The sequence below is a fragment of the Montipora capricornis genome, chromosome 3 (assembly GCF_036669925.1).
Source record: "Montipora capricornis isolate CH-2021 chromosome 3, ASM3666992v2, whole genome shotgun sequence".
NCBI classification, from domain to species: domain Eukaryota; kingdom Metazoa; phylum Cnidaria; class Anthozoa; order Scleractinia; family Acroporidae; genus Montipora; species Montipora capricornis.
In genome coordinates, this window is record NC_090885.1 from 41,507,150 (window position 1) to 41,533,703 (window position 26,554).

At 40.1% G+C, this 26,554-nt stretch overlaps 1 protein-coding gene across 1 annotated transcript in view; it reads right to left on the reverse strand.

Moving 5' to 3' along the window:
• LOC138043159 (dynein axonemal heavy chain 1-like) overlaps window positions 1-26,554 on the reverse strand; it is a 104,184-nt gene that overhangs the window by 65,784 nt on the left and 11,846 nt on the right. Inside the window, exons 9-31 of the mRNA XM_068889298.1 lie at window positions 26,020-26,150; window positions 22,737-23,081; window positions 22,304-22,529; window positions 19,846-20,048; window positions 18,819-19,116; window positions 17,955-18,266; window positions 17,322-17,462; window positions 16,732-17,109; window positions 16,075-16,143; window positions 14,792-14,950; window positions 14,131-14,310; window positions 12,149-12,286; window positions 11,454-11,534; window positions 9,335-9,417; window positions 8,852-9,053; window positions 8,165-8,262; window positions 7,545-7,650; window positions 6,832-6,945; window positions 6,422-6,571; window positions 4,315-4,401; window positions 3,748-3,854; window positions 3,036-3,207; window positions 2,293-2,447 (exon numbers count right to left, since the gene is read on the reverse strand). Coding sequence (XP_068745399.1) covers window positions 2,293-2,447; window positions 3,036-3,207; window positions 3,748-3,854; window positions 4,315-4,401; window positions 6,422-6,571; window positions 6,832-6,945; window positions 7,545-7,650; window positions 8,165-8,262; window positions 8,852-9,053; window positions 9,335-9,417; window positions 11,454-11,534; window positions 12,149-12,286; window positions 14,131-14,310; window positions 14,792-14,950; window positions 16,075-16,143; window positions 16,732-17,109; window positions 17,322-17,462; window positions 17,955-18,266; window positions 18,819-19,116; window positions 19,846-20,048; window positions 22,304-22,529; window positions 22,737-23,081; window positions 26,020-26,150 — 3,935 coding nt within the window. The remainder of the gene's footprint in view (window positions 1-2,292; window positions 2,448-3,035; window positions 3,208-3,747; window positions 3,855-4,314; window positions 4,402-6,421; window positions 6,572-6,831; window positions 6,946-7,544; window positions 7,651-8,164; window positions 8,263-8,851; window positions 9,054-9,334; window positions 9,418-11,453; window positions 11,535-12,148; window positions 12,287-14,130; window positions 14,311-14,791; window positions 14,951-16,074; window positions 16,144-16,731; window positions 17,110-17,321; window positions 17,463-17,954; window positions 18,267-18,818; window positions 19,117-19,845; window positions 20,049-22,303; window positions 22,530-22,736; window positions 23,082-26,019; window positions 26,151-26,554) is intronic.

Below are 26,554 nucleotides of genomic sequence, written 5' to 3' on the forward strand. Positions count from 1 at the left end.
ATCAATTAGGCCCCCTTCAAAACGTCCCTGTTTTCATCTTGCACAAAACGGTTGTTTTAGAATAGTTTTTCATTGTGCACATTACATCGCAAAAAAACGATCGTTGTGGTATTTAGGCATCACAACAATTACTACCTCCACTGATTTTGCAACCATCATTTTCGAATATTCCATAGTCCAAACTTGTAGGCACCGGATTTTAAGCATGCTTGGCAAAACAGAACACCAAAAAAGGTTTCCATGTATCGCTCTGGGTCCGGTTATTCAACAGCCGATTAACGCTAATCCCAGCTCAAGAATTAACCAAGGAGTTTATTTCTCTACTCCCAAATGCTGTTCAACGCTGATATTCGGCAAAACTTTATATTACAAGAAGTCAACCTTGAAAAACAGAAATAAGCAAAAGAAACTTTCACCAAAGAGTTGAAAACATGAAACAAAAGTTTACGCTAACCCTGGATTAAGTTAATCGGCTTTCGAACAACCAGGCCCAGGTGCTTACTTGACCAGTCATGTTTGACACCGAACCCGAGGGTAATTATTTGGTTAAACGGCCGACCGATTTCATACTTTCTACAAGAGCTATCTGCTATCTACTATCTGCACTGGACAATTCTCGTCGTTGTTAGCCTAAGAAATATGCATGCAAACAAATTCCGTGTTGGCGAGTTCACTTTTCGTTTGTTTTATCTCAAGCGTAAACAAAGAAGACTAACTTCGTATTTCTCAGACGGGTAATGGAGAGATTATCATTGCATTGTGAAACGATAAGCAGCCAACGGGAGGCTACTGTTTTCATAAAAGCATGAAAATTCACTTTCTGTTCTCGCCAGTCTTCTTCTCTTGAGGAGTTACTTGACATCCGTAGCTAACAGACAGGAAAACCACTGAAATCGAACATGTTTTTTTCCAATTTTGGCAAAATTTTCAGCCTAAAAGTTTGTGAAGCTTTCGAATTTTTAACTATAAAAACCAGCGATAAAATAGAACGACGTTTCGACCGATCTACGGTCACTCTCAAGATCAAGTTCGGGGATAAGAATTTAGCATTACAATTTTGAGACAATAGGATAAGAGGTAAAAGGTAAGATATTTGCATACAGACGAAAAAAATAAAGAAAAATGAAAATTCGAATAAAAGCACGGAGTATGAGCTAATAAATGAAAGGTATTCAGGTAGTTAACAAAACAACCCCGAAATCAAACTTGAGAATGATCGTTGATCGGTCGAAACGTCGGTCTACTTTATCGCTAGTTTTTAGAGTAAATGCCTCTCAAAGACGTTATTTATCGAATTTTTTGCAATCGTTAGAATAAGGAGTCTTTCGCCTGATCATATTGATGACAACAAGTCAAAACGATGGCATACTGCTACTGGCAGTGCCGTTGGAAGCGAGTCACTGACGAAGTCAGTATCCTACAAACTAGGTGAGTGAAACGAGGATACGTTTAAACCGAAACACTCCAATGGAGGTTATTCAGGTGTCACTCGACCGTGCGCGAAGCATCAGGAGTAACTTGTTATAGAAATTTTGGGTGAAATTGGTGTTGGTGGGTACCGAACCAAAGCTGTTACGAATATCTCCAGATCTGCCACGAGGGCGATACGATGGAGGTACTCGCAACAGCACCCTACGCTTCCAGCACTACTTACGTATGCGCTTCACATATATAGAGCTTCGTCGCGTGTTTCTTACGATTATGGGAGCATTGATTTTGACTTTTAAATAAAAGGGGCAATTTTGAAAGTTTTACATGCGAGAAAATATCCCTTCCAACCCCCTTTTTTCAAAGTTGAGCTTGCTGACGATGTGTTCGCCATATAATCAAGCTAGGATTTAAAAATATTGTCTGCGCATGCGTAGTAAAAAATCAAGTTTTTTTCCCTTCGATTCGGTTTTCTTAAAGTCCATTTAAAGGTGGAATTTCCTTGATCAATGAAACTCGTTGGGAAAAAAAGAAGAATATCATTAGCGTAAGGCATGATAGACGAGAGTCTATTACAGTGAACAGCGTAGGGCGGAAACTTCAGAGAGCGCACGCAGTAGCACAATCCTGCTTTATGAATTTATTACTATTATTATTCATAATAAAATAGCACGAATTCAAAATTAAACACACATTTCCGACTGCGTTGTCGATTTAGCGATTTTATACTTGAGGAAAATCGGTATGGTGTTAACAGATTTGGTTTTGGGTCTTCGCGCGCGGGTTTGATCGGATGGCCCCTCTCAGGCCTCATACGGGATTTATGGCCCCTGACATGTATGAATTATCGACATTGTGACTCACCATTCGTGTGTTAGCAAGTCAAACTCCCCATACAACTGACCCATGGTAATGGATTTGGGATTCAATACAAACGTATGAACCTCTTCATACGGTGATCCTGACGGCGAGTCCTTCCCTTTCAGCGAAGTCAGAGCTTTTTTCAAAACCTCGTAACACTATAAATAAATGGAAAACAAAAAGAGTAAAGAAAGCACAGAATGGTTAACTCCCATTACCATTTGAAGACAACGATCAAAAGAAAGTGTCAACGGGCTGGCTGGTATCTGAACTGCAAAACAGGAAAGTGGAGTTTTTAAGATCGTTTTAGACCATTGCAGTTATCGGTTGCGCCGAAACATCTTTGTCTCATCGTGTCAAAAACATCAAACAGCACAATGGAACAACTTCAATAAAGAAAGCAAAGTTTTTATAATGCCAGTTGCTAAAAAACGAGGATAATTCTGCAATATCAATTGTCCATTTTCCTTATAATTGATCTTCAGGTTAAGGACTCATCCGCTGGATAGTGATTTATCAAGTGGATAGCCCTCTACATCGTTTGAACAACGGAGGCCTGTGGGATAAGCGCTCTACAAAACCAATTTCTTTGTTCACTAGGTAGAGTGATTCATCCAATAGGCAGCTCTATCCACTCTACCTACAACTGCTTGATCTTGGACCACACCCTGGATCTCAAAGAATACAAATTTTTGCACCATTTTAGCCCCTACGTATGGAACGAGTTGCGTGAGTCACCAACATACCCTTGTCTTTCCTGATCCAGTAGGTCCTACTAACATAAGGCCGTGTCTCACTACTGTAGTCTCGTAAAGCTGAATGCATTTAGTAACAAATCCATTCACGTCTTCCAGTCCTAGCTTCAGACAAGTCTTGCGTATCGACTCTTCCAGTTCGCCATAATCAATGGGCTGCTCTCTGTCAAGAAAAGACATGTACAGTGTCGTTAAATAGATCATGTTTAGCCTTTCAACAGATGGAGAACGGCGGCCGATGGCAAAAAATCTAGTGTACTTTTTCGATAACTTTGTCGCAACCTATCAAGAAATTAGCTTAAATCAAATTAGTATCATTGACTTGTCTCAATCAGGAAATTTCAGGCTGAGGTTTTCTCCACACGCACAGCGTCGATCTCTCTTACTATAGATATGAAAAGTGACATTGTGAACCATCATAGATCACAATTTCACAATTCAAAAGTAAACACTCGACGCAATTCTGGAAACTTAACACACTTCCACAGAACAATTTATCGTTTCATTGGCAAAGGAAGTTCGTCAGCGTCAATACTAAACAAAACAAAAAGAACAAAAGACAAGATTCCTGACCTTTCTCCATAAAACGAAGGAAACGAAGAACTTTTCTAAACTAGCATCTCCTGTATAGACCCCGTATGAGAAATTGGCACGCTTTTGCAGTCTCCCCCTTTGTTTTGCGCTACGCACAGTAGCTACTTACTTAACATGAGGGAATAGATCAGATACAATTCCACGGAACAGCTTCAAGTCATCTTGAAGGAATTTCGGTACATTGACATCCCGAATGGCACGCAGCACAATAAGTTCCTAAGGTAGAAGGGAAATGAAATACATTGTGATACAAAAATTAATTCCCCTGTGAAGGGAGCGATAGAGCTCCCCGCCCTTCTACCCTCGTGGCTCCCTCCACCCCCTTCCTCCAATTCCCCTTTTTTGAGGTTCCAAACCCAACGAAACCGCCAGTCACGTAGGCATAATGTGAGGAAAATACTCACAAGTGAGAGGGCGTGTCATTTGCTTCAAACATTCACTAAAACCATAGTTAATGGACGGGAATGGTTACGAAACCCGACAACTTTCTTTGTTGTAGGTTTTTGTTCTCTTTTTTGGCCTTGACCATGAGCGCAAAAGAAAAGATTGTGCACGGTCTTGGACTTTCCAACCTTAACCTTGGCATCTTTGTTTGCTCCTTTGATGTTTGCCGAGCTTCCAAACCAGTCCCCTCTATTAACTATGCTAAAACACTGCTGCCTCTTTAACTTCCTACCTCACTCATTTCCGGATTTTCTCTCTTCAGATTCCCTGCTGCTGAAATCACGGTCTTCACAGCACGCATTCCAAAGTCATAATGATCCTAAAAATAAAGGCGGGTGAACTAAACAACTGCTTCATGCTTCGCCTTTGCATTGCTGAAGGAGCCCGTGACTAGGAGTGAACAACAGCCCTATATTTCCGTCACGGCGTTTTCACAGACCGATTTACTATACACGCGTGTATTTTTTTTTCCAGGCTTCCAATTGCCCTTATGCTTGATTACGTCTGACTAGGTAATTTCACCACCAAGCCTCGAATTCGAAAATCAAACTTGTAAATTTTAGCTTGAGCTAAATCCCAAAGGAGCAAAGCTGTATAGAAAACCCACGCGCGAACAGTATTGCATGTCAAGATGATGTGAATAATTTTGCACAAACGAGGTTTGGTGGTGAATTTGAGCATATGACGTAATAATGCATAAGGCCTATTCCTTTCCAACTGCTTTTAAGCAGTTAAAGCAGTTAAGGTGATTCCCTTGTTTTGCACCGCGCATCTCAAACTGCGCATAACATTGCTACTTCGCAGATGGCGGGGTTTCATGCCGGCCATCTGAAGAGAGGCAACAAAGGCCGCTTTTGTTGTTCAGGAGCTTGAAAGTGCAATCATGATAACGCTTCTCGGTTAAGAAGGTGTTGTTTTGGAACTTACCCTAGTCCTTTCGCGGAAAATGATCATTTTGAAGCCATTATCATCGTGTTGCGAGGAAACGATCACGGTGACCCCCCCATTTTAAATGGTTTTATTTACTCGTAATAGGTACACGGAAAACATATTTTAAGGAGAAAAAAAGTTAGGTAGTAGAAGTTGTAGTCTTTACCTATAAATGACGTGAAACTGCATTTGGAGCATTGCACACTGAGTGCAAGGTGATGACTGTAGCGGTACAATTTGCTTACATTTCTATGCAAGATTGAGCGATTTGAAATCACTTACTTAAAGATTATAGACCGGACAAACAAGCAGGTTCAAGTTTTCAGTAATATTCAGTAGCTTTTGCTACATAACAACAATTTTTCCGGTTGATCTGGTTTCGAACGCTTCTCTCAAAATTCAGTAAAAAACACTTAGAGTAAAGGGCATACAGTGCGAAAACAAGCTCGGTGACCCCATCTTTTTATTGCATTTTCAAAATGTCCTGTGTATGAATATCAATTGTGCCAAGTTTGAAAAAATCTAGATAGTACGTCATTTTCATGGGAATTACCTTAAGCAGTTTTAAGCCACTTAAAAGTGGCTTTCAAGTGCTATGGATATTCTCGCTTTAAGTCATTACAACCACAGTTCAAGAAATGTCTTTCATTTTTTTTTGCGCAAAGACTGACAGATGAATATGAGCTGCTCAGTTGCGGAACTGCCGAGATCACCTGACTTGACTGCCCTCCAAACTTCCCTTCAGCCTTACATAGAAATCACGCTAGGCTAAATGACTAAACCCGTTTATTTGATCATTGCCACTGAATTTTGTGAAGGAACACTGAGTTTCCACATGTCATCAGCGTTCACACATGAACATAAATAACGGTCGCATACTGAATTTGATTTGAATACTTGCTTTGTTGAAAGAGAGTTTGTTTGTTTGTTATTTATTTGTTAGAGCAGGTTAAAGTTTTGGCAGCTATTCAGCTGATGTGGACCTGCTACACCCACCCACCCACCCATATACTCACAGAGAACAGCCACAACACCGGGAACTTCATTCCCTACTCTTCTCGAATAGTGCGTGGGTTCTTTAACGTCCCACATAGAACTAATGAACATGGAAGATATTTGTGGGACCGGGCCTACGGTTTATAGTCCTTATCCGAGAAGACTTGAAAGTCTAACCATTTTGCGGATGTAATTACAAAGGCAGCACTTTCTCCTCAATTATTTAAAGACCCTGAGTGTTGGTCCGGCCGGAGTCGAACCGCTCACTAACTCCCGCATGGCAGCCCGGTGCACCGGTGGCTATGAACATTACTTCCTGATTATAGGATAGTGTTCCCTTGTACATGTATGCCCGTTCCAAAATAAAGCTGATTCACGACGCATAACCTCAGTAAAGCGAGAAAAAAACAAACCTGGGAGCTCAGCTGTTCAGAGGAAAGCTTGAATGTCGTGGTGATTTTCTTAGCTAGAGCTTTGGCCTCAGAAAAACCAAACGAGAACAAGCTGATCTCAGCGATTAAAGCATAATCAGGAACCATCATAGCGACTGGACGGAATAGGGCCTGAACAAAATGACAAAAAAAGAATAGCGTACATTATGCTTCTGTGACTATGCATCAAGTTTAAATGTCGAAATTCGCTGGCCAGGTAGTAACGCTTACATTAATTAGTTCTCAGTAAACAGATAGTAAACGAACGCTTCTAGCCTAAAATTAAAAGCGAAGATAACGTAGACATTGTTTAATATGACGAAAGCTATAGAATCTATTTCTTTCCAATTGATGCGTTCCTTCTGGCAGTCACACTAGAAGAGATTTCTCACCTTCAGATTGTCTGGGAGTTCTGTTCGTCCAGCATAACCAGGATTCATCGTTATAAACACAGCACATGATGGTCTCAGAGCAAGTTCTACTCCCTCAAACATAAACCGGTCAACCTAAAAGCCAAAGGCATAATGTTAATACATAGTAAAAGCGGAGCTTGGACGACATTGTTTAATTGAACGGATGAATGAAGAAAAGTAAAAAGACGCGGGGTCGCGTGTTGCCCCACTCTCGGAACAGGGACCGAAGAACAATCTACTTCACCAACACGAGACTGAAACTGTTAACTTCATTTTAAGTTCCGAGTGAAGAAGGGTCTAGCAAATAAAACCGTCCGAACTTAAATTCCAAACTAATTCCCATAGATTTAGCAACTTCATATAATCTGGTTTCTCGCAGACGGTTGACACCAATAAAGCGTTTTCACTCACGTGACCAGTAGCCATATTGGATTACTGGAACAAAAGGAAGTACTTGCTTAATTATAGAGTTTAATTCCCGGAGGATTAGTTTGGTACACCATCATGGCCGCCATTTCTTTGTTTTGGAACACCAACATGGCCGCCTTGACGTCATGTGAAAACACTCTATATGATTATTGCTTGTGAGCATGGTCAAGCATTTTCCGTAAAAGCACTGGGAACAAGTGGCACACTCACGCCGCAGATTGCTTTGTTGAAGCGACAATTACGAGAGCATAATTCATACAAACCCTTGCTTCCAAAGCTTGTTGGATGGTTGAAATCTGCTGGGCCACCACAGACAACACCTCCACGTCTATACGATTGAACTCATCGAAACACGCCCAAGCACCGGCACTGGACAGAAACAAAAATACATTCATTTGGGGAATAACCACATCAGCAAAGCTGTTGATTAAACACTGACATAAACTCAACGCTTATCTGGTACTCGTATCTTCTAGAGAGTCGTGAAAGTATGTATCCCACGAGACCAAAATAACCAAGAGCGACATCAAATATATATTTTTAATAATTACCAATGGCATATTGCATTGGAATAAGATCGGCCGAAAAGTTGAACTCCTGAGAAAGACTATTCATAGCCGACAATGACTGACTTTAGACAATCCTGAGCGGAAGTCATTACTTGAGTCGACTAGGATTAAGTTCTTATAAGGACTACAATGATCCGGACAATCTTCATCAAGTTCTTGTATGACTCCTATGTTGAAATTTACAAGAGAATGACATACTTTACTGGGTCGAGTTTCTGACATGCAAACTGACAACGTCTAGAAAGCATACAAAAGCCCCCGGCGTTTGCTATCCAGTGTTTTTTTGTCTAGTTATGCTCTCTAAGAGACTGTACCTGGCCAAACCCTTGAAGAACTTCCCCATAGCCATGAAGTCAAGCTGGTCAGAGCAGTTGAACACAACACACTGAACTGCCATAGCTTTGCCTAAATCCTGAAAGCAAACGGATAAACGTGAACAAAGAGAACAAGGGATCCAGAATCAATTGCAGGGCTGGTGCTTAACTGAGATCAATGCAACAAACTTTGGATGTTTTGTTAATCTCATTCGAGAGTGGCGGACCATTCACTAAAAGACGAGTTTCAGTTGGAATAAACAATTTTCCTTTTCGCCGGTCTAGTGATAGGCAATACAGTTTCGAAATAAGAAAAAAAAGGTGATTTTTTTTTTATCAAAGAACCATTAAGGTTGGATTACGAGTTCGATTTTGACAAGGAGTTGCCCGCACTGGGCATGCCTATCAGGTTTTTAGGTCGAGACTTTTCCTAAAACACGTGCTCAGAACCAAAAACAGGTAATCGAAATCTTATCTGAAGTCCTGTTGTAGATAACTTTTCTGCAATCCGTGAGTGAAATTTGCGAATTATGTCCGGTAGGTGACAAATTTCCAGTCATTCTCGCTTTACAAGGCAAATCAGTATTGAAGAAATCACCAGAAAAGACTCACCTAACAGTCTGACGAGTGGTTGCGTGAAACAACTAGAGTTTAAAGAGCAGTCTGCATTCGATGACCTCAATTTACCTTTGTGGTTTCAGTCTTTCCTGTGCCTGCAGGTCCAGCAGGGGCTCCTCCGAACTTTAAATGTAGCGCTCCAGTAAGTGTAAGATAACAGCGATCTGTCAGTGGTGTAATAACAAGCCGACCCGTGTTGCCAAGGTACTCGTAGCCGTAGTCAAACTGTGCATTGACTGCGCGGATAACCATATCATCTTCCCAGTAGTATCTTTAGTTGAGAAACACAAGGATAAAGGGATAGATACTGAAATACTTTATTACATAATCCATTGCAGGCAATTAGGGCTGAATTGTGAATTATAACTATGAATAAATGTATTAAAAGGGTATGTAATAATATATGGTTTAGGATAAATAACACTTAAATTGTTCAAAACTTAACAGGAATAAATGGAGGTATTAAAAGCTAATTCCATACTAGCCATACTACGTTAACATACCATGACGTAAAAGTTGGACCAAAAGCAGTCCCGTAGTGTGAAGACCTACCTCAGTTGACTAATCCACTCAAAATCATTCACATTTTTTACTTTTTCAGCGATCATCTTGGCTACCACATCACAAGCATGGACCTAAAGAGCAGTTGATAGAGTCCATGAAAATTTTTCATTACAAAAAGCTTCATGAATGAAAGAAATGTAAATACTTGAAGTGGAGGTTATAGACGAAATGAAGAGGTGACCCTTGCACTTCAGTATCGGGACAATGTAAGCAATTTATCTTAGAGACACTTGAAAGATTCAGGCGGCTTCAACGGAATTCGAATCATGACCTCCGCGATGCCAGTGCAGCGCTCTACCAACTGAGTTATGGGATGTTGGGAGCAGGTCAATAGGCCATTTCCGAAATCATGTCTGCCTCCTCCTCAAAGCGAGTCTAAGTGCAAAGTTTTTGTGATGGTAATTAGTTCTACTTTACATATGAATGAAAACTAATTTTCATAACAAAAACTTCGCACAAGACTCGCTTTGAAGAGGAGGCAGACATGAACTCGGAAATGGCCTATTTGTTGGGCTCATGTGTTCCCGTGAAAGGATTCGATGAATGAAAGAAATGTATATATTTGAATTGCGGGTTACAGAAGATAAGAGACGATTGCTTAGATTGTCCGGTTAAGTCCGAGGATCACTTCTCCATTTCCTTTAAAAGCTAAATGTGCAACGTCGACTGAAATCAGTCGCGAATTTCTCGAATTATCGTGTTCAATCAAGGTAAATGCAATGACAAATGTAATTACTAATCATTGCAAACTTCTTATTTCTCTGCGAGGGTCAGACGTCACGTGCCTGTTGAATTGGACGAAGACATCTCATCGCGCAACAGCAACTTTATTCACAAAAATGGATGACAAGCCGTGTGGATTTGAAACCTTGAATGACAAGGACATTGAAAAACTATTTACAGAAAAAAAATTTAGAAGTAAACGAAATAAAGTCGTTCATTTTTAAGCTCTATCAGTTTTCGGAAGAAATAATATGATCAGGCCACCTCACAAGACAAATTCCAATAAATGCGAATAAAAAGGGCGAGCTGTAATAATTAGACCATATTCGTATTCTCAGTATAGGACTGGAACTAGCTTGCAATGGAGGCTAATGCGGGGGAACATATTAAAAGCTTCAGGAGCCCATGACTAGGAGCCACCCTATGCCTTAGAATTATCCTTGAGTCAACCTTTGCGCGTATCTTTCTATTTTTAGAACTAATCCTTCAGCAGGAACTCACATTTACAACAATTTATATCAATTTGCACAATTTGCATACATTGTTTTTGCTATTTTTGTCTTTGTTCCATAATAACTTTATTCTGATTGGCCATTCTAAACACTGAGTGCAGAGCCGAAGAACTCGTGGCGTTCTAAAAATAAAAGGATACGAGCAAAGGTTGACTTATAGGGCTTGTATGGGAGAGGCCAGCTCCTACTTATGCGCTCCTGATTAAAAGGAATTTGCATTTGAAAAGATGCCCCCGCATTAGCATCCATTGCGAGCTAGTTCCAATCCAATACTGAGAATACGAATATGCGCCACTGAAAAGCTCATTTTTGTCATAACATTTGATTCGAACAGACTCTTCAAGAAACTGCCAAGTATCCACGCTGTGAAGGACACGGGATGTAGCGAGGTCGAACAAATGTATAAAGCACAATGCGTGGACCTGAATGAGTGAGGAAGTAACCTGTATTTTTGTACTCTTTTCTTAAAGCTTAGAAAATAGATCGGAAAATACTACCACCACTTGATGAGACTTAAAATTAAATTCTGCCCACGTCATCCAATAACTTTTGATTGTCGTTAACTAATACGAAGATAGCAGTTGAACAAAAGTTTGGTTTAACAAATAGAAGCAGACACCGAACAACGTTCACTTCTTTGTACTGATCAGAGGAACCCTGGTCATCCAATCAACACTACTGAAATTCTCAGGACGGGCCATGTAATTTCACCGACATTTAAGAGTCTTTATTCTTTTACACTGTGTAGGACTGCTCAAACTTTACAGCCTGAATAACCCTCGCGAGCTGTACCTGTTGGTAAGGTTCATTTTCCGATAGAATCCAGTTGATTCTCAGCTATAGTTAAGACCGCAGCATCGATCACAAATTACCTCAATAACAATAAGCGCCCCAAGAATCATTCTGGACAGTTTAGACAAGTTCCCTCTCACCAAAGTTACAAGATCACTGAGCTGAAAAAGAAGCAACACAAGTAAAGAGAAAAGCCACCAAATAACCTGTTCGCAAATTCCACTACCCTGTAAATAAAATTATACAAGGTTGATTTGGGTTGCATGGCACGAACAACGTAACAACTGGGGAGAGATATATGCTTACAATGAAGGAGTGAGTGTTTCTAATTGGAGTAAAGGACTAATTTTAGTTGATAAGGTTAATTGGTCATCAGAAACAGAAGAAGACTCTGACATGGTTCGAACGTTTTCTGTCCTTTTGTAAGAGCAAATCCCACGAAAATACCTTCCGTTTGAAACGTCACCCACTGGATCTCTTCAACTTTAATTAATAACTTTAAAAACATTGCTTGAAATATCACTCTTTCTTTGGATGGATTGGTCGCTTTGAGCGGTAATCGGTTGAATGCCGAGAGTATCTATGCAATTGTTTAGGATTGCTTTGAAATCTAGTTGTGACTTGCCAGAAAATGATTCCCTGCTTAAGACGACTAGTGCCTCCAAGAAATGTTCACTTGCGGTTGTTGTCCTACTTTACTTTTTTTCTCGAGATTATCCTCTTGATATTTTCAGTCCTATCGCCCGCTGTTCACACTAGAAAAGAATGATCTCACCTGTGCCATTAAGGTCTTGTAAAGCTCATCTATTCTGTTTTCAACAAGTGCCTCCGATACTTCTTTGGTCCAGTGAGTCTGACAGCCAGCAATAACAACCTGACCAGGCCATTTTAAGACCCACTCGGTACGAGGAGTCTAACAAATTAAAACAAAAAGAGGTTATCACCTCAGATAGTATATCGTATTCATAAAACGCAGAGAGGTTTACGAACTCTGCTTTGTCGTGAGACAGGGCTTTTACGGTTATTTTCCTCATCCACAGAGAAAAATGTGTATACAATTGCATATGTTATTACAGAGGAAGCACTGCTCCGTACACTATTTAAAGACCCTGAATTTTTCTATGTTCAAGCAATCGCGGTTTGCATTTTTATGAACGATGCAACTACATCTGGTTTAGCGGGCGAAACTTAAATTTTGAGCACGCGGGCCGAATGCTAAGAATGAGGATGTTCTCCTTGTCCCTCGAATTCATAGTAAGTAGAGGGGGAACGTGTCTCTCTTGAGGACAGACTCTGCTATTTTGAAATTTTGGCTAAGTCTTTGTACCGTCCAGAGCGGTTTAGAGTTATCAAAAAGAAGAGGGAACTACGTGATGGTGTGCGTGTTTCGGACGACTTGATATAGGAAGACCGACAAAAGAAGAAGAAATTGAGATTGTTGATGAAAGATGCATTTAAAGCTGGGAAAAGACCTAGATTTCATCATGGCAAGCTTTTATCAACGGCGCGCTTCATCAAGCTTGAGATGTTTGAACAGTAGATACTTCTGTATATGTGTAAGTCCCATCTTAAATGTCTACTTAGATTTATAATTTACACTTATCTTTAACTATTGACTAAATTTTGACGAGTAAAAATTTTATGCTAATGACGCAAGAGTCTTCTGACCCAGATTTAAATATTCGCACCTTTTCGACAGGTGGTGGTGTCGCTTTGTATGTTAGTTTAGGCTGTATTCTTTCTCAATAAGAAATGACCGCAAAATAGACTTAATTGAAAACATGTGGACAGAAACTCATGACATGATTGTGGGTGTCATTTGTAAGCCCCCAAATTTTTCAAACCCAGAATTTTTTAGACAAACTCGAAAGAACTCTACACAATGTTTTTCTCTCTAAGAAAAAATGTATTTTAATGAGTGATATTAATATAAACATTCTTACAAAAACAAGTGTCTCCAAGGAATATCTTAACGTATCACAATCAGAAGGATTCTCTCAGCTGATTTTTGAAGCAACACGTATTACTGAAAATTCACAAAGCTGTATTGATCACATTTTTACAAATATTTCAACCTCATGTTCAAGCGGCAGCCTCGCAGTTGAGATCGCGGATCATCTACCAGTCTTTAGTATTTTGTACGACCCAAAATTTAGTCCATTTCCTGATTATTTTGAATTCAGAGACTTTCGGGATTTTGAAAGAGAAAATTTTAAATTTGATTTACGAAGAGAGAACTGGGACTTTATTTACAAAGTAAATGTAATTCGCTAATTACTTTCGACACTCAATTGAAAACCGCCCTATCGACTGAAGACAAATAAGGTATTCTTTTAACATTGGGGATTATACGCTCATGACGTTTTTGAGCCTTAGACGGCAACCGGAAGTAACCTTTTTTTTTCCTTTTTAACCTGTCTTGACACAAACATATTTTATTAAGAATCTCTTCACTATTAGAGACGATCAGCTTAAAAATCTGGGAGAGTCTACTGTCCTGGAATGGAAAATGGTTTCGTGTGCCAGGACAATGGTGTCTCCCAGATTTTTATACATATTATCTCTAATGGAAAAAAGATGCTTAACAATGTAAATATGGTTGTGTGAAGACAAGTTAAAAGGGAAAACAGCTCACTTCTGATTGCCGTCCGCGTCTCAAAAATGGACGAGGAAGAAGAGGAGATTCTTTGGAGTAGATTCTCTGGGAAAGTAGAAATGGAAAAATGGTTGTAATACTCCTCATAATGAATTAAATACCTCCTCATAAGCCAACAAAGCTCTGTGCAAAATCTCGCGTAAGCTTCCTCTCATAGTATTTTCCACTTCCAGCAGCCAGTCCTCCACATTTCCCGTAGGATATAGTTCGTTGCTGAATGGAACACATTCTCCTTCGCCAGAAAACATAGAGGAGATACGCAAATCTTCCTCAAATGAGAGCTGCAAGGAAAAAAGCAAAACAAGAACTTCAACGGCAATACCGTGCCATACTTTGAAAGTAATTATTAGTCAATAACGTACCTAAGGAAAATCCTGCGTCCACAAATAAGAATCTAACCGCCGCCCAATACCGGCACCGGCGGACGACAGCACGCTTTTCTTCGCTGAGTTCTCGCCGAAACAAAAGTCGGCTTTACGTCTCTAAAGCCAGCGTTTTGCTATGCAAGGTATTGTAATTACGTCTCGGGACACAATCACAAAACAAGTCAGTCGCGCAGGAAATATAACACAATTTCACATTTTGGCAGCACGCCCCGAGTGTAAGGATTTGGCTTGTTCCTAGATAATTTTAATAAATTACTCCATCGATAATACAAGCAGCAATTTTTTGTACCGCATTGCGAGATAGAGGGTACCACTACGAGACTCTTGATGAAAAATTGTCACCAACAACAGATATTTTTTGATAATGAGGACATACCTTGGCGATGTTCTCAAAGCATTTTCGCAGATGAGGCTGCACAGCAGTAGGATCTTTGGTTTGTGATAAAATCTCCAGAAGTTCATCATCCGAAAGGAAGTAAAACCGTGGGAAAGCTGTTCGCTTTGTCTCAAGGTATTCGCTGAGTCCTTTTTGAACCTGTTAAGACGAAGACGCGCCATAAAGTAAAACTAGAACCGTATCAAGAACAAATGTAAAAACAATGGATCAAGGAGTCTTGTCGATGATGTCACAGACAGTTTCCAGCGCGCGCGCGTGTCCGTGCTCAGATTTCAAGTTGTGCTCGTGCGATACTTAAGAACACTGAAACCTAAAATCCCCCTGAAAAAATCGCTTAAACAAAACACAAGAAACCTCAGAACTAAATCAAGTTAAGCGGGTTTTTTCTAGCATTTAAAAGTCGTTTGTATTTTTCGAAATGCAGTCATTTGCTCCATACAAATCTTTATAATTTTTCTGCTTCTCAGCTTGGAGTACCTGTGCGCAAACCAACCTTAATCTTGGCCAGGGGACACCTCACATCCGTGCACACGGAACCCGCGCCTACAATGCGCGCAGTTGTCAAAACTGTGCTATCCTGTCAATCCTTTTCCCTTTCACCGGAAATGGTGCATTTTTGTGAGTAAACGAGGCTGTTTGTCGATCTACCCTGTCGAAAGGACGCCATCAAAGTCTTTTTTCGCGAAGCTAACACAAATACTACATTATCAATACAGTCTTGACGTCTTCTTACACTTCATTCGAAAATACTAGACAGAATTCGTCTTAAAATAGTTAGAAAAAGCACAAGTAACAGCTAAAGCACGACAGCTGAACGTTCGAATCGCCGCTCCCTGGCAACCCAGTTTTGACAAGTGACAGCTAAAGCACAACAGTTGAATGTTCGAATCGCCGCTCGCTGGCAACCCAGTTTTGACGCCAAAGTTTGTTGACAAAAAAGTCGCCATTAAATCATTTAAATGGTTTTCTGGCCCTTTAATTGCACACAATTCACGTGACGTCGGATAGCAGTTTTTCCCGCTCGCTGAATTCTGATTGGTCAATTTAAATCTCAGTAGCTCTCGCCGTATACACGAATTATTCAGTAGGCTAAGACGGATGTGGCGAGCAGAATAATGCAGGTTTTACAGCAGCCCGTCCTTGTCCTGGCTGGCTACCACCAGGGCCGGGTTATTGAGGCCAATTTGATCACCCAGTTATACCGCGGGATATCCGCTCGCACCTATCGTCCTTTCTTTCGTCATTTGACAAACAATTGTTACCTGTTCTAGGAGTTTGTTACATTCACGAAGACTCTCAAGAAGTCTTGGATCTGGACAAAGGGAGATGACCTGAAACGTCAACGCAAAGTTATTTCGAGGTAAGCCAATAAGTATACTGCAGACAAGCATGTCAAATATCACTCATATTAAACGATTTCCCAAGTTTTTCTTTCAGGACGTTGATACGAAAATTACAGATCAAAGCTTACAAGTGGATTTGCATGTTCCGTAATCATCCAACCTTCCTACGTCTTCTAACCTAATGAGATCTATGGTAAATAATTAGAACTACTTTGATTCAAACCCCCCGAGGCTGTTTAATTCAATAAAATATGCTACCTCGAGAGTTCTTCTCTGCACTACAATTAATAACATTATTTCAGCGCCTTTTATTGTCAGACCAAAATCACCCGTTGACGAACCTGGTGCTCGTTCGTTTTTTTTAACAGCTGGTAAGACGCTTTAAGGACAAAGGTTATTGCAAGGGTCCATACTTAAGTGCATCTACGTCTTTCGATATAGCGACGTTTTACTATCCGGAATAGGCGATATTTTTTCGGGCCTTTGTGAAACACACGCCTACTCTGGCAAGGTACGGTAAAGCCACTTGAAATGGTTAGAAAAAAGGAAGGGAATTGGGTTTGTTTATACAGAGACCTGAGGATTTTCTTTAGCACTGTTCATGACTTTCCTCCATATCCTCTCCATGGTCTGATATCTCTTGCTCTCCACTGGCAGCTGGCGATTGATATCCTCGGAGCTAAAGATAGGCTCCAAATACAGCCACTGTCTCTGACACTGCAACCATTCATCCATCACATCCTGAGTCATGACCAGTTTGCTTTCCCATGTGGTGATACGCTCTTCAAATGGCTTCTTGTAAGGTGAAAATGACATGCTCTGTGCCATCACAATGTGATCATCCAGTAGCTGCGAGCAGTCATCACTTACTTTCATAATGAAAGTACCTGTTTCCTTATATGGCATGACCTCTAGCATAACTGGCTTCCACTCGGATTCCATCTTATCCAGAGCCTGGTGGTAACATAAACAACATTCGTTTAACTATTATCTAATAAAGATCTTGCAAGATTGAGCATTTAGAAGACACTGGACACTGCATCATTAATCAAAAGATAACCAGTTCTGTTCAGAAGGTCCAACAGTCGAATGGGATAAGATCACCAAGGGCTTAACGAATTGACGAGTTTGGCGACACGCATTATAACTGAAAGTGTTTAATTTACCTGTTCAATAGAGTATTCTTTGCCAGCAACTTCAGCTACTTTTGCAATAACCTCAATGTGATCTTGCAGCTTCATTTCCAAACACTTTGTGAATGTCAACTGTGCGTTTGCCACAATAGGAAACCCAAGGTCCTTTGACAACTAAAAATATTTAATAATCTGTCAGAATACACTGAGACAAGTACGAAGTATCAGTCTTCACAATGCTTTAGGTGCACACACTTTGACGAGATTTGGCAACAGAAAGATTTGTCCCGAAGAGAAACGCACTGAAAATAACACCTAATAGGATGGTAGGCTTGGAAGAATGTCTTCAAGGTTCTTTAAAAGCTGTCTTAGAAACCCAGCATACCAAATGGGAAAGATAGAAAATACTGTCTTATTGACGCCAAATACCCAGAAGTCTTTCTTTTTTCACGGTTGTCAGTTTAAAACGTGAACACGGAAAATCGAAGACTAGTGCTAATTTGCTCAAATTTGGTTCAAAATTGTAATTGCTGTGCTTTAAACGTGGATTTAGTCAAAGAGATTAGAATTGTTAGTCCAGTCTTCCTTCGTTCTTACTTTAGGGCTTTCCCTTGCACCAATGGTAACACTTGTCTAGGGTGATTTAGTAAAGTAAACAAGACCTACTTGTTCCCAATGCCTGCTTCTCATTCCTGGGTTCCTCAAGCCCTGAATGAGTGGAATGTACGGTTTGAAGTTCTCAATCTTCTCCTTCACTTCCATTGCAACCTCCTGGCACGCAGGGATCTCCTTAAAATGTTTCACACATTTGAAGACAGTCTTGAAGGCATTGTTCACATTCTGTTCCAGCTGTTCTGCGTCAATTGTTGTCAGCGGATCATTCATCCAACTGTCATACCACTTCAGCCAATCAGAGCCTGTCAGCCACATGTTCTTAAACGGCTCAAAGTCCTTGATCAGCTTGCCAAGTTTGTCATACTGCGAGAAAATTTACAAGGTTCAATATTCAATGCTGAGAGTTCTAGGGTATAGTCACTTAAGCTTCAACGTGTTAGTGCAGGTCACCACAGAGTAATGACCCAAACCTAGTGTCCCTTGCAGAGGCCACACCACCCCAGCGGGACGGAATTCCATCACACGATTAAATTAACAAGCCATATTTTGCAAAGTTTATGCTAGAGTTCAGACAATGTTTGCAAGTAGCAGCGAAGAATTGTAACTTATTGCTACGTTTTATCTACTTTATTTTTGTAAAAGGTGGTCGGAAATTTACATCTCCCGCCCCGGCTACTCGGAGGTGGATAGCACTTGGCTAATCACCTCCGAGTTAGCCAATCAGCGCCCGCGAAAGCACTATTCACTTGGGTGGTATATACTAACACGAATTCATCTCGTTTCTTAGATCTTAGATCTTTTTAGTCAACACGGCGCAATCATTCTTTGCGGCTTCACATCGCACTGAACTTATTTGCATACTAATCAAACTTCTGCAAAAAGCTGGAAAACATTCGGTATGGCAACGATACGTACCGATGTCACGGGAAGCCCAAAGAGTCTCTCCCGGTTGTTATACGTACTGGCGAGTGCTTGGCATTCCTTGAGTTGTTTTGTAAGTCGGCGCACTTCATTCGCCACTTCATGCGCTTTGCTGATGTCAGTATGAGCTGCAAACCCTGCTACAGCCATGTTAAGTGAGTCCAGTCGATCCTGGAATGTGTTCTGATCTGCTAGCAGGTTCTTCTGGAATCTTTCTTCATCAGCGTGAAGGCTGGCTTCTGTTGCTTCCATCTGAAGCTGGATTTTATGAGGCCACCCAATACATGTCCACCTGTTTAAACAATTTAAAATTGATTTCCTTTGAATCAATTCCGATTAAATTTCAATTCAATTATAAATTGTTGGTAAAAATTTAAACCGAATCTGTAACATATCAGAATTGAAATAAACAACACAGCAAAAACAGTTTTTTGAAAAGATCAGTCTCGGTGTTAACCTAGCACAATGGGCCTATTCTTTTGTAAAGTGAGAATCTCTGCAGCATCACTCCATTGCCTCCAAATGTGTATCAAAAAAAGGATGATCAACTCTTATTATTATTGTAGCAATGGATACAGCGTATTCTTTTCACGGGTACTGGATATGTCATTTCAGTTTTTTGGTAAAGAAAGCATCAATCAGAAACTTGATGGATCCTGCACATTGAATCTTAATCTTGTAAAGTAAGTAAGTAAGTATCATCCTTTACCGTCAGATTTTTATGGTAGCCAATATCTCCGAGTATTGAACAGAAACAACTTTAAACAATCCCAGCTGCACAGCCAGGAAAATGGAAAAGGATGCGCAGCCAGGAAATTAAACCAGGGACTACCCTGGAACAAATTCAACGAGTGGTCGGAACGTGTCTTGAACCCGGGGTCTCCGGGTCTCAAGGTAAGCGCCCTAACCGCTGGGTTAGGTAATGGTCTTGTGCATCTGCTGTCGTTAACCAACTTGGTTTTAAGTTAACGGTTCTCGGTTAAAAACTAACCTGCTAGAGTATACCTCCTCTGTTACTTACTTAGCATTGAAGTCTTCAGCTGAAATGCTATAGTTGAACTCTTCGATGAGTTCATAATCGATCATAGCTTTATCAATCAACTCTTGATTCTTCTTGAGATTTTCAGGAATCTGCTTCATGTATTCTCTCTGTTCAGATAACTCTTCAATGCTGTTTGGTTTGTCGTATAATACTCTTGCAATCGCTTTAAACTCCTCACAAACCTGTGAAAGAGAAAAAAAAACTCTTTGTTTCACTGCATAAAGCCCAAAATCGTCTATAACACTGAATAATCATAAGTTAAGGACGCGGTGCATTCTAATTCAAAGGTATTTTTGCGCGGTTTACTGAATATACGGGAGAAGCAGATATTGACAAGTGTTATTGAAATCCAAAAAGAAAATTGAAAGGTAACCACGCATTTTTCAAAGATAGTTAATCAACAATATTTGTAAAAAGCTTTAAAATACAAAGAAATGTATGGTGTTCTTTTCCAAATTGAAGCTAAATTATCTCTGAAAAATGCATGGTTACCCCCAATTTTTTTTTTTTTGGATACCAAGAGCACTTTCTAAGTTGTGCTTTCTCTGCATAGTTTTGAACCGCGCAAAAATATCCCTGTATGAATAATAGACTGGGACAACTTTCGCAAACTGAGAGAACTTCTGTCGGCAAAATTCGAGGAAAAGTTGGTAAGCAGCACACATCGGAAATCCGAGTATCTCGAGTGCGAAATAACAACAGTAGGCACCGCCCTTCCCCATCTGAGAGTGAGACTGATATATTTTACTCTGTCTAACGCCAGACGATTTTACTCGTCAATTAGGGGCGCTTTAGGGGCGAATGGGTTAACATTATCTCGGTCCATTCAAAAACTATGCCCCCTTTAAACAAGGACATAAGTAATCGGTCAATTAAAGCTCCACTTTCAAAAGTACTTTTTGTGATTATTTTGACCTCGTTTATGATGCGCAAACCCAAAGACGAGGTTGATTAGAAAGGCATTGGAGTCAGTAGATTCACTGTTGGCTGCTCAAGTAGCCGTCAAGACCTTGTATTTGGTCTTACCAAGAGTGAATTAGATAAGAGTGTTGATTTATCAATTGCGGTCTTTCCCCAGCGCAGTCACAAATGGACTTATTTTTAGATACACTTTACGCGCGAAATCAAATAAAGGGCCGCCACTTTAGCCAATCAGGAGAAGCCAAAAGCACGCCAGGCCCCTGGCACGCAACAAGTGGAGCTAGCGCGCATGCCCTAGTGCAACACTGTTGCATGAACGTGGCCAAAGGAGTACAACATCATGCAGCATCCAAAATGTTACACGAAAAACGTGACCGTTTTCAAATTTCATCCAACACGTTGCAACATATCGCAACATGTCGCGACAGGGTGGCCACACGTACGCAACATGTTGTGCCCAACAATGTTGCGAGCGTTTGGCCAGGCCTAAAGAGTTCGCATCGGGAACTAACCATGCCAAATTCACATTTATGTGTTGCTGGAAGCATTCACCAAAGTCACGCACGGTTTAGTGACATTTCACGGGAAGACAATAGGCATGAAGTTTTCAGCGTTGTTATGTGCTCGAATACTGGACTTTCTGCACCATAGATCAGATTCTTGCCGAAGGAGATCGACTTTACCTCGATGCTCTTCAAAGTAGATCCACTGTTGTTTTAGTGCATTCAATTTACATTTGCTGTTATTATTACCTGCATATATAAACTGATGTTTGTACCCGCAATGCCATGTTACCAAATCTCGCGGAAGGTAATGTTGCTGTTAATTGTTATTTCATTCATAACAAACTCTTGATGAAATTGAATATGTTGTTTCTAAAGTCATAAATTGAACTAATTGAGTAGTTCCAGATAGTGACCTTGGAAACTTCCATTGCTTTTATCACTTGTACAGTTAGTCTTAGCCATGAAAGAGTTTTCCCTGGCCATGATGGTCGTCGTCGTATCCAACTCTATTACTCGTCTGATTTCCCAGTATCTATACTCGCAGCATTTCACTTGCCATTTGCAACTACTATAGAATAGTCTGATCTAGTTATTTCAAGGGTCGTGCAAAGATGAAATTACATGTCAGTAATATTGAGCTTGTATGATTTGAAAATAACTTTGACCATCTCACAATTTTGTGAAATGACGCATTTCTGGCATTGTGTCATCAACCTTCAGTCACCGCCTAGAAGGCCTATACGACATATATTCTGCTAATCATAAATATATATCCAACCTCTACGGATTTATCATGAGCTGACAAAGTAACCAGCCATCATTTGGCTTGATACCTCAATTGATAAGGCACTGCACCCGTATAGCAGGCGCCATGGGTTCATATCCCGTTAAACTGCCTAAAATTTCACGTGCTTAAGTAGCGCTCATAACTGCGATAAGACTTCATATTTTTCACTAAAGCTGAGAAAGAAATCAGGTAATTCAGTGAACGAAAAAGAAGCAGTACATACCATGTCAGCCTGTTTTCTAAGTTTCTTAGCCAGCAACTCGATAACAGCGTTTGCCAGTGCCTTGCGTTTCTTCGCCAAAGCCTGCTTAACTCCTTCAGTTGATATCCAATATGGACCAATCACAATGCTGGATGGCAAAGTGTTTTCTAGGGTTTCCTTGTCTGTAAGATGCCGTTCAATCTCTTGCTTTACTTCTGATGCTGAGCGTTCTTGCGAATCATACTCTCTGAAAAATGTTTTGTAACAGAATCAATAAAATAAACATCAGAAACCAGAAGTCAGAAACTTCTCACTAAATTGGCCAAACCTCCCCGCAGTATACTTCATTAAAGACGACCCTTTCACGACGACGCTAATTCGTGACAATATAAAAGTCACCTGAATTCTTGTGATTGGATGCGGGCAACAATCAGGAGAGCGTTATTATACTTACGTGAGATACTGGTTGATATCCAGATTATAAAGCTCCAAGTATTTTTCGTATTGCCTGGAATAAGCTCTGAGAGGAATGAGTGATTGCTTGATAGCGTGTCGCACCGTCTCTCTTAGCTTCACTACTTCTGGCTCATTCTCGCCAACAGACTCCAACAAAGGGGTTCCACTCCAAAACAATCCTTCAATCACCATCTTTTCCAGTTGAGGAACATTCTTAGTGCAAGTGATGCCCTTATCAAATAAAGTGACAACCACACGCCCAAAACTTTTCAAGTCTGTATTGTACTGGACACCTGACTTCTCCATTGTTAAGTCCAGCATGAACAAGGCATTCTTTTTGGGTCTGTGAATAAGATGAACGTGAACTTTAAAAGGACTGTTCGAAGCAGCTCGCCATCTGACCGGAATAAAGGCAGTTCCCTTTTTCTTATTCAAAAACTAAACATCTGTGGTTTCTAATTGTCAACTGTTTAAAACTAACTGTAAAAATTGTATCATCTGTATCTTCTCTAATTACTCAATACGATTTAAGTCATTTTAGTCTAGACTTCTGTGAAATTTCGCTTTTCGAAGGCAAGAAAGTATTACTTAACATCATTTTAATCAGGAAAAACTCATTTGGGACCTACTTTCAACACACTATTTTACACATGAGATTTAAAACTAGTTTCATCCAATGACCTCGTCAGTCAAAGACGAGGTCATTGGACGAAACTGCTTTTAAATCTCATATGTAAACTAATGTATCTAATAGACAGTAATTCTGCGGTAAATTTCGTCGGTAGTGACAACATTTATCATTGATAACCAAAGCGACGGCGTATTGAAGTCAGTGGTATTTATTTTCGCTTTTTGAGGGAATGAAACTATCGTCGATGTGCAGAAATTTAACCCGAACCACCCCTTTTCCAGACCGTGCTGAAATGGAGGAAATGTAAACGGAAAAAAAAACACAAACACTAGCTGATAAGCCACCGTCAGATCTGAAATTCGTGCCTGATGTAAAATGAGAAAGCAATACACTACAAACACTTCTTGCAACAGATGGCGGCAATCGAAAGATCCCTTAGATGTCTAAATAACCCACTTTCGATGTATTCCTCGAGACTCGAGATGATGCCTTTTGTTTAGGGTTGAATTGTGGGCTATTTTTGGTTTTCACTCACGTGATCAACGGCCATGTTTTTCAACGAAAACAAAAGAAAACGTTTGCATAATAATAGAGCTCATTTCCCAGAGGATTGGGGCGGGACACAAAATTGGCCACCATTTCTTTGTTTAGGGGCACAAACATGGCGGCTGTGACGTCATGTGAAAACCGAGAATTGTTTGTAACTTAAAATCTGTCCTGGTACTCATCAACAATGTCTACAAAACTTGAAGCACATGGCAAGCCTAACTTAAGGGCCCCCAAAGAGCAAATTTAGCCAAAAGCCCTTCAGAGACATTTGTAGGCTCCTTGTAATGTGTAAAGACCGTCTAAAGAGATATTTTTATCTCCTACAGGAATTCGATCTGCGGGATATCATAGCTGAAGATTAAATATTAGGGAATGAAATCTTCATTTGAGACATTGCAAGCTGAACGTTACCTCGAAGAACTTCCCATCGAACCATTTACTCAACCGAAACTGCTTGGCGACCTTTTTAAGTGCCAAAAATTGCAAAAAATATCCCTTCAGAAAGCGTAAGGGGGTACTTTTCCCTGGTTGCGAATCTTTTAGGTGATGTTTTAGTAAAGAAATCTATAGCTGTTTGGCCACTTAGAACCGAAATTCTTAGAAAAGTTTGACTCTCCCGAACACGTATTTCACCAAAGATTATCGTTGGGTGCCCCTGTTAACTGAAGTCAGTTCGCAGTACATTTGAAAATTTAGAGGATATTACATGGCCACGCGGGGATACGAATTTTATCTTCGAGTGAGAGCTATTTTCAGCATGAGAAGATAAAATTCGTATCCCCAAGCGGCCATGTAATGTTCTGTTTATTATATAGATATTGATGAAATGTCCAGATTTAAAACACCTTGTCTTACTCAATTTCGAAATGATCAAAAAGTGCTCACAAACCGCTGAAATAAGCATGTTGTGTAACATGAAACAAGATATGAAAGTTACGAAAAAAATCATGATAATGTAAAATTTTGCAATAAAAATGTTAATGTAGTACAGAAGAATTATATTAAAGCACAAAATTATCTTACAATGTAGAGGAAGCTCGCGTTTTATTGGCTAATCGTGTTCGTTACTCTGACGACACCTATATTCTCACATGTGAAAGATAAAAATGATATGTTCACTGCGCGCGGTGAAGATATGATTTTTTAGTAAAAGGAAAAATCCTGGTATTTCATCAGCATCTATATAATAAAAAGTGTTTTACGGTTTCATTGTAGTTTTCTAATCATTCTACAAGTTTGAGCAACGACAATTTCATCACAGTTCTTCTTATGATTCTAGAATTCGACCTGAAGGAGGCGTAACTTCGCCAAACGGTGAAATACGAAGCTTAAAGTTCAGATGTCAGATTTGTCTGCAAGAAAAAAGCGAACGATGTAACTTAAAATCAGTCTAAATTCAGAAAACTTTCACATACTGGAAGTGAAAGTCATGCAGGATATATGACAAGGCTGAACAACACCACTCACGTTATCATCGAAAGCAGGATAATGATGGCCTCGTTGTTTACTGAAATGTTGTTTGTTTATTGTTAAGGTTGTTCGTGGCGCAGGGTATTCTGGCTAAATGCAATGCATTCTGGTTAAAGGTAATGCACTCTCGCAAAAAGTGGTGAATTCGAGAATTCGTTGCAGCTTACATACTTTTCGTTAAATCCACATTGTGTTGCAACCCGATTATGTTGTTAAAGTGTTGAAAGTAGACCCGGTTTTTCCTGTTTAAAGTGATTTAATTAGAGTAAAGGCCCTTCCTCATTGTAATAATTTCTTATTGTGACCCACATCAGACGCAAGTTGCTTGACCACCCTCTTACACACTTTCAGGGCATTAATCATGTTTACAAGGGATTACCATAGTTTAAATTGGCCCTTTGTAGCTGGCGATCACATGGTACCGCCATACTGGCGCGCAAATTGCGCACTGGAATAACAAAGATGTCCCAGCGCGCAATTCGCTCTCCAGTATGGCGGTTTTTGTACCATATGATCGCCATCTGCAAGGGGCCCATTGACGGTTTCTGGTTGGAATCGAATGCAAATTGTACAGTGCGTTGCTATTAATTTAAAATGCATTCAAACGTTGTGATTACACTTCATGCCTTACTTGTAACTGCTGTTGATAATATCTTCTCCCCAAGTAAAGTCTTCTTGCAAATCAATGATACTGTACGTGGCATCTTGGATCATCTGGGTAAAAGCTGCCAAAGAATCTTGAACCAAGTAACGCAGTGAATCCTGGAAAGAAAGAACCACAGAAGGTGCCAGTCACAACAAACCGCCAGGTTATAGACGTTCTATACACATTGATGTAATTAACAATTATTCCTCGAGCCCGAATGGGCTATTGACTCAGAGGCCATGGGGGCGAGAGGAATAATTGTTTTAGTAAAATCCAACTAGTTGGTCAAAAAAATATCGAGACAAAACATCTTTCGCTAGTTAAAGCTAGACTTTAATTCTTGTTTTGGTTTTCAAAGCCGGCGCTTTTCGCTACTAGTAGGCTATAACAAATAGCCTACTAGTAGCGCAACCAATCTAAACGCAGCATTGATAATAGACCACTAGTTGGATTTCACTAAAAAAAATAGTCGAATGAAATAAATGTTTGAAGTGCAGGTTATAGACGAAAAGGAGAAGTG